The 8152-nt window shown below is 40.0% G+C and overlaps 1 protein-coding gene across 2 annotated transcripts; it reads right to left on the bottom strand.

Annotated features, from left to right (window-relative positions):
- LOC125509944 lies at window positions 1-7251 on the bottom strand. Of its 2 annotated transcripts, XM_048675014.1 has the most exons (17): window positions 7015-7251; window positions 4140-4325; window positions 3923-4053; window positions 3801-3834; window positions 3559-3722; window positions 3324-3454; window positions 3199-3248; window positions 3080-3100; window positions 2895-2981; window positions 2344-2424; window positions 2088-2153; window positions 1858-1977; window positions 1648-1775; window positions 1308-1574; window positions 940-1070; window positions 397-435; window positions 1-266 (listed from the first exon to the last, which is right to left on the bottom strand). In XM_048675014.1, exons 2-17 carry the CDS (start codon window positions 4318-4320, stop codon window positions 188-190), a joined length of 1710 nt encoding a protein of 569 aa, XP_048530971.1. In that variant the 5' UTR covers window positions 4321-4325; window positions 7015-7251; the 3' UTR covers window positions 1-187. The 2 variants fall into 2 exon arrangements, with proteins under 2 accessions (XP_048530971.1, XP_048530970.1); XM_048675013.1 differs by having other exon boundaries at window positions 3559-3834.
- Between the last annotated feature and the right edge of the window lie 901 nt (window positions 7252-8152).

The following is an 8152-nucleotide window of genomic DNA, read 5'->3' as shown; positions in this document are numbered from 1 at the left end:
TGTCTAGCCAAGCATTAACATTATAACATCAACAGTGTAAGTAACCATATTACTTATGCACAAGTTGGTTAAAATAAATACAAGCACAACACATTTCCTCAGCGACAATTCTGACTGAACACCATTATCATATATTCATAGACAAGTTACATTCGTTTCCATCTGAAAAAAAACATTAGCTTCAAAACTAATCAAATGATGTGTGTTTTGGCTCAGGCTTCCGGTGATGACTCGGATAATACCAATATGGCTTAGGGACCGGCCAACTGTCATCGAACAAGTTTTTAAAAGAAGTCAGAAACTGAAGAAATTGTGTGCAACAGAGTAAGCAAAAAAAAAATTGAGACATATCAGAAAGAATAGCAAAACTTATTTGAGACATGTCAGGAAGAATACCGATAATTAGGCTTCTCCGTAATTCCAGCAGCAGCAGTCCTACAATAGACCAAAAGGATGGGTTTTAACATCCAAGAACTGCAATAGCCTAACATGGTGTTCTAAACAGAGAGAATGGCTTAGCAAGTTACATATGAGAGTGGGAGAGAAATGAATGAGCCACCCCAAAAGCAGCTGTGCCTAACCCTCAGTAACTACAGCACATAATTGGACTCTTGGAAGTTGGAACCAAAGCGCTACGTTTGGCTTGAGCTTTAGCATATTCAGGTAAGAAACTAACTAATAAGCAAGTGATTCTTTACTGGTGCATAAATGTTGTAATATTTTCAAGCATGATGTCCAAAAGTTCAACGATAAACCAGCAATCAAACTGACCCCAACTCTCCCATTGTCAACTCGACAATGTTCGGTCCGAAATTCAACTAGAAACGATGAAACTGATCACCTACTTCTACAAGACTAACACATCAATACCTATGTGAATGAAAAGCACTGGAGCACTTCCATACCATACATATATTTATACATATATAGAAGGCATACCGCTCTGCATAAAAACTCCTCAATAGATTCTGAATTATGTCACTTGGTAGGTAAGGAGCTCCGTCCGAGTCATAGAAGTTCATGCCAACAAAGTTCCCATTCAAATCAAAGAGGGGACCTCCAATTCCAGCCTACAGCATAAAAATAGAGTGACAATGAACAGTGGTTACACAAGAAAAGATGATATTCATAATAACCTACAAATCTAATAAAAATGGGGACTCCAGTTCGAGCCTATAGCACAAAGACAAAGTGCCATTGAACAATGGTTACACAGAAAAAGTGATATTCACAAATGATGGTCCTTATTCTGATGCAACACATTATTTTCATCATGCAATAATATAATAGAAATCAACAGTGTATACCTTGGTAATTTTACAAGTGGAGTACTTAAGCTCTCTGCAATCAAATTTGTCTCGTTCGCCAATCACTGACCCATCTGTGGCCATCAAATTTCCAGATTTAAAGGCACGCCCAAGAGCTACTACTACCTTAGTTTGAGGTTCTTCAAAGAATAGTGCTGCATGATTTTTGCAAGAATTCGGGATGCCAACAACAGCAACATTATAGCTTAGATCATAGTGTTGTAATGTCCCTATGATATGTTGTTCCATTGGAAGACATACTTCAATCTGCAACGATGAAGTGAGACTTAAACCAACATCTGTATGAACAAGCAAAGAGTAAATAGTGTCTAGTACAAACCCTTAAGTTATCAACAATCTTGTTTTCATCACCGGAAGTTCTAACCAAACTTGCTGAAGTCAGAATTCTTGAGGTGGATTCATTGCAGTCTATAGATACACCTGTGCAAGCAAAATGTCTTTCCTTGCCTACAGTATAATTTGAATCATTAGCTAGTGATCAGGCAAAAGGTAAAAATGGAAAACAATAAACTTATGACAGTACAATCACCATTGAACGAAGCGAGTGCGACAACACTCCAAGACTTCATTGAAGCAACTTTTCTAGTGGGTTCACTCCACATGGCTATGCCAAATTCCTCTTCAAAATCACCTTCCAAATGCATGCCTCCTGGTTAAATAAACATGGCAGGCCAGTTAAATGAGTGGCAGAATAAAGCAGTTTAAGTGTGATCAAACAGGAACAGTCAGCACAACCAAGAGAGTAGAGAGAGAACTCACTGTCAGCATAAGCTGGCAAGGGATAACCATCAGATCTTAAGATATCATTTACCACCTTTGTGAACTCTAGTGTGACAAGGTGAAGCATTTCATGGTATGTATCAGTAATGATAGGGAAGATAAAAATGAATGCTGGTGCAACAAGGTGAGCAATCCATGACTATGCATTTTTCATGATAATGTATCAGTAATGATAGGCACAAGGTGAATCAATCCCTGAATATGCATCATGATTAAAAAAAAACTATAAGCATACCACTGGATGGCCAGGGATGAATAGTTGGATGCTTATGGTCATCAACAGTAAATTCTGGTGGAGGTCCATCCTCAATGAGTTCTGGTGCATCAAGATGAAGCAATTAATGACTATGTATCAGTAAAGATAACAAATTAACTTGGAATATGATAAGGTGCATCATATTAACGTAATAAGCGACTTCAGACATGTTATCTCCGCACTTGGTCATGGTTACAGTAAGATTATTCTTTCCTCAAGACTGCCTACCTCTCATTCACAAACTGAATGATGCTGCTAGTAACAGGACTTTGACCGGTGCTGTAATTTATGATATCAAGGAGTTAGCTTCTTTTTTTTTTACTTCTGTTTCGTTTATTCATATCAGTAGACAATGTAATGGGCAGCCCATGTTTTAGCTAGATCAGCAAAGCATGTATATGGTGCTGTGTGGTTTAATGAGGTCCCTGATCTTGTTCAGTACATCATCTGTAATGAACTATCTGTTCTCATTTGATGAAACACCGCCTATTACTTCAAAATAAAAAATAAACGATCACGACTTGATTCACCTTGTGGATTGGGGATAGAAGATGCAAAATATTTACGTTTCCTTTTGTCACCACTTCTCCCACTAGAGCCAGTTTGATTCAAGCTACCTATCACGAAAAAGAGATAGAACTGAAGAATACTGAGTATTTCTATGTTGGGGTAGTTCCATATAGCATGTCAATGAGTTTGCAGGCCATAAACTAACCTCGCACTCCAAATGAGAAACCTACATGTCATAATTGACAAGTAACATTAGAAAATGACGAAGAATAGTCTGTGAGTGCATAATTTAGCAGCCTTAAAGAGTGATTTTTCTTATCTCACCTACTGAAAAGGGATTAAAGGTAATGGAAAACTTTTCCATTTCATCCACACTGCAGAATGCAGTGAACTCATCATAATGCATACAGTACAAGTATGATTAAATGCTACAAGTATAAATGGCATACCATAACCCAAGATTCCTCAAACATTCAAGAATTTTATTTGTTGGTACATATCGAGTAATTTTCTGATCATGATAGTCATTCATCCCAACAATGTTCCCATCAAAATCAACAAGTGGACCACCACTTCCATCCTAGCACAACGATGAAGTGTGTACATAGGAAATTAGTAAATTTGATGCATAAAAAGACAGGTGCATAATGATTAGAAAAATAAGGGGAGAAACAAACAGCACACCATAGTAATTTTGCATGTGGAGAACATAAACCCTTCACTGTCAACTTCACTTGGACCGTCAATCGGTTCCCCACGTGTATCCATTAATTTGCCTGAGTGGAAACAATGCTTTACAGCTAATAACTGACTATGGGGCTTGACTTGCACGCTTTTACTGAGACATGCTGCACGAAGATCAGGGGAGAATCCAGTTTCAATAACAACCATACTGAAAGGCAAACTATAATGTTTTATCCACCCACCAACAACTTCGTTATTGGGAAGGCGCAATTTTATCTGTAAAGTTATGACAGATATACAGGATGATTAGCTGACCAGTATCTTAAATAAGAGCAACAAGTGCAGACACATTGACAACACAAACCTTCAGTGCAGGGGTAAGCATGCGTTCCTTATCTGATGTGCTAACCAAAGCCGACGATGTTAGAACACATGTACCACCAGATGAACTGTTTTCAAGAACTATGCCCGTGCTTCTAAAATGCATCTTGTCTCCTACAAAAGATCATTGTTGCAGTCATTGACTACCGATAATTAAATATGAACCAGGGAAACTACTGTGCATACAATAGTATAATCACCATCAAATGAAGCAAGAGAGATAATGCTTGGGGACAACTTTGTAGCAAGTTCTTGAGTGATGTTCTCCACCACAGCTTTACGCCGATCACTTAAAATGCTGGACACCTCTTTTTTTACCACTCGTTTACGATTTTTTTGCCTTCCATTTGAGCTTCTTGACATTCGCATAAATTTCAGCATCTCCCCTGCAAAAATTAGGTTCCCCACACAAAAAAGTTAGAATATCTTCTCTCTGTACTTTGAAGAATTTTGTTTAAAGTGCATGCAAGTAACCTGTAGTTTGATGGAACATTCACTCTTAGCTTATGATTTAATCAGATGAACAGTTTATCTTGCAGTTTTCAGAAACAGTGTCTCCTGATGGTAAAAGTTTAAGATACACTTACTAGTTAATGCAAAGTGAGGGCTCACATCTACTGAAGCAGATCAACAGATATGGACGTGCACCTTGGTTGTTAATTGTCACATTACAATAACAGAGAAAGAATTAGGAAGAAGGGACAAGTCACAGATTACATGTAGAGCATGGCGCTCTTCCGCCTACTACAAATGCCCACCCATCCCCCTAGAGTCCACCCGCCTCACCAACAAAGTCGATGTCATGCGCATTGTTGTCACCATTGAGGACATCTTTGCTACAGTGACCTACCAATGAACAAGGATTTTTTTTTCACAGAAGGGCTTTCAGCCAAAAAAAACCTCACTCTAGCAGGAAGAGAAGACAGAGGATTTCACATGGAAGCCCATAGTCTTGCAGCGGTTTTCAAGCGGAATGGTGGTTTATAGCCAGCGCTGAAGTGCATGGCAGCGCCGCCTGGTCACATGAACGAAGAACCAGAAGCCCAGAAGGAGGCGAGAGGAGATGGTAAGATACGACGAAATTGCGATAAGAATATGAACTCATTAGCAAGCCAAGATAATATAACACGAGAGACTGGTAGCCGGCTAATAAACTAAGCGCAAGACCGAATTAACCCACTGCAGTCAATTTCACCAAACAAATCCACCTAGAACTCATTTGCAGTTTCTGCACTGTGCTAATACAGCTGGCAATTGAGCACAGGGATTAGTCACCAGTGCCCATGCCCGCCATTACATTATAGCTGACGCCATGCCCGACACCTGCAGCGGGCACAGAACATCTTCAACGCCAGTCATCACAGGCACCGACCACCCACGGGCCAGCCGATCAACACATCCAACCAAAGCACATAGCAACAAAATAGGAAAACAACAGTAATTCTGGTGCACAGTCAAGCACAACTTTCCAGAACTCCGGTAGTAAACTACCTAATAATCAAAGAAATACAGAAACATAGTTCAAAAGGTTCAATGAAAACACCAGGAACTAGTGGCAGGAAGATACCACTGACATAGTCCAAACATGACACACAAACCAGGCACCGGCTACTAACCTACTACTCCCTCCATCCCATAATATAAGATGTTATTACAACAAATATATGAGTACATTGTTTGTAATAAGATCTTATAATCCCAATTAAAGTATTATAGGATGGAGGGAGTAGCTCTTAGTCCTTAGCATTGTACCACCAAAACCCAAATAAACTAGCACCATCTACAAATCAAGTATTTGAGATGGAGCCGCCTGGCGGCGTGCATGTCTGCTGCAAGAGAGCTGAAGAAGATGCGGACAGAGGGGTCCACAGGCGTGGCACCGTGCTCCTGTGATTGTAAAGAGTGGGTGGGTTGAGGGGTGCACAGGGAGAACTACAAAGGAAATTGAAGGGGCAGAGCGGATAAAGTGGGAAGAAATTCAGTACAAAGGAGAGGCAGGCGCCGTACAAAACACATATGGTTCACATGATGATGGCCTATCTTGCTCTCGCAAAACACACATCGGCTATCCTACTACAAATATTGTTCAAGATATCTTCGTTCTCCTCTTGAACGGGATCTGCTTGTGTTGGTGACACCCCCTTTTGTAGCACCTGGAGGTACATACACATGCAATTCAATACCTTCCTAGCATATGTATTAAAACAGAACTTAATTTTAACTTCAAGCCCAGAAAATGAAGCCTTGTGTAACATTGCTAGTGAGGTTGACTAGGTGAAAACCCAAAGAATGATTGAGTTGTGTAACAGGCAACACATAATTGCAGGAGATATTGTATGAATAAACAAGAAACCAACAATTTCTCTCGTGTGCACAGTAGCACAATCTGAGCAAAAATACAGAGAGGCTTGCAGCATGGCATAACACGAAAGGTGGAACCTGAAGATCAATCAGCTAACATGCAAAAGGGCAAAACATCACTTTAAAACGATAGTAGTTTTAAGTCTTACTATTAAAAATCAAAACACAGCAGAACAGTACGGCTATATTCCCAATCATAAACAAGATTTGGGAGTTGGGACATCTATCATGCCAACAATACCACTAGTACTAATGTGTTTAACCAATTTAGGCCAGTATAACCAAGACACAGCTCATGCTCTGTCAAATTGCATGTTACTGCTAACCTTTGGTTTCAGGTCAAGACAGTGCAGATAAAACAACTTAATACTTTTCCGTTAATATATCTTCAGTCATTCCATGTTTCATTGCGAACATGTTTAAACCAAAACATTTGCTCATCTAAAAAAACTATAGTTTGAAAACATTTGCCTCTCAATCATTATCACAAACACCTATCAAGCAAAATCCTTTCACATGTAAACTTGAACATGCACAGGAAAAATCATGCAGCAAGAACTAGTCATCATCATATTCTCACGAGTCACGACATCCAATCTACAACAAGTACTCATCAAATAGAAAAACCAGGGAAAATAATTGAACAAACAGAGGATGTAAGAGGAAGGAGAGAGGGGGGTGATGGATGAGGGAGGACGAAGGAGTGGTGGCTACCTGGTTATGGACTGGTCGCTGGCGTAGCTCCGGGCGGCGGCGTTGCTGGGCGGGAGCGGCTGCTCGACAGAGGGAGACGCTGCTGGGCTCCTATACCAGCGGCAGGGCAGCGGAGGCTTCGGCCGGCTGGGCACGCCGCGGCGGCAGTAGGGGCGTCGCGCTCGGGAGGAAGAATTTCTTCGGAAGGGCAGAAGGAAGTTTTTTTTTTGACAATTGGGCTGAAAGAAGATTTATTTTATTTTATTTTTGCGGGGAAGAAGGAGGATTTATTTGGCTGAGCGTTTCCAGTTTCTGAATTCAATCAAATTGAAAGGGTTAAGTTCAAAAGAAAAACCTGAAGGTTTGCTACCACATCACAGTACAGGCCTTGGTCTGCATCCTTGCAAGGTAACCTGTTTTTCTTTAAACACCTCCACTTGTATTAATTAATTATAACTGTTTCTACCGTTTCTCCTTTGCTTCTCTGTTCATGTACCAAGTAGCAAATTAAGGAGGCTAAAAAATGGTTTAGGATAAGTGACCATACCAAATAAGTACGTATTAATAAGAACAAAGAGTGATTTTATTTCAAAAGTTTAACCATCTAGTTGTACTCCGCACATCCACACCTTTCTCTTTCAGAGAAGGTATTTCTGACTGACCACCTTGTTGCTGTTATTGGTGCTGAACTACTTAGTTGGGGTGACATAGCTTCAGAGAACACTAAACTATATTTACATATGAGTACTGCTATAGAAAGTGCTATGCATACGACATTATATATGTCCGGTTTTTGTACTACCGTGCAGATCAAACAATCCATGCACGGCACCAAACTGCAGCAAACTACCTGATGAGCCATCGTGCAAAGAAAGATCGTTTCTGCAGTAGTTCCGTTTACATATTTACCAAGTGAGATGACATCAAGCAAATTCCTGAACTTTAAAGGTCCACTTTATGTATAATTGTTGATGCTACTGTATACATACGTATTTTTTGAAACTGACGGTATATCTGAATAGTCCCCCTCGACAGGCCAAAAAGCATGCAAACTGGGTACCGAAAAACCAATAAAATGCAATTTTTTCTTGTTTTTGCCAGGTCCCTTATATTGGATCCCCAATTAAGAATATAGTCCATCACCTATGCTAACTGTAAA

Source organism: Triticum urartu, chromosome 5, assembly GCF_003073215.2.
Source record: "Triticum urartu cultivar G1812 chromosome 5, Tu2.1, whole genome shotgun sequence".
NCBI classification, from domain to species: Eukaryota; Viridiplantae; Streptophyta; class Magnoliopsida; order Poales; family Poaceae; genus Triticum; species Triticum urartu.
Note: the sequence above shows the minus strand (reverse complement) of the source record. Positions and strands in the feature narration are given on the sequence as shown.

Coding starts and splice junctions, on each gene's coding strand:
- LOC125509944 (XM_048675013.1), bottom strand. CDS start 4,320: ATGCTGAAATTTATGCGAATGTCAAGAAGCTCAAATGGAAGGCAAAAA. Junction 3,455..3,558: donor CCACATGCAAAATTACTATG/GTGTGCTGTTTG, acceptor TCGTTGTGCTAG/GATGGAAGTGGTGGTCCACT. Junction 1,776..1,857: donor CGCACTCGCTTCGTTCAATG/GTGATTGTACTG, acceptor ATTATACTGTAG/GCAAGGAAAGACATTTTGCT.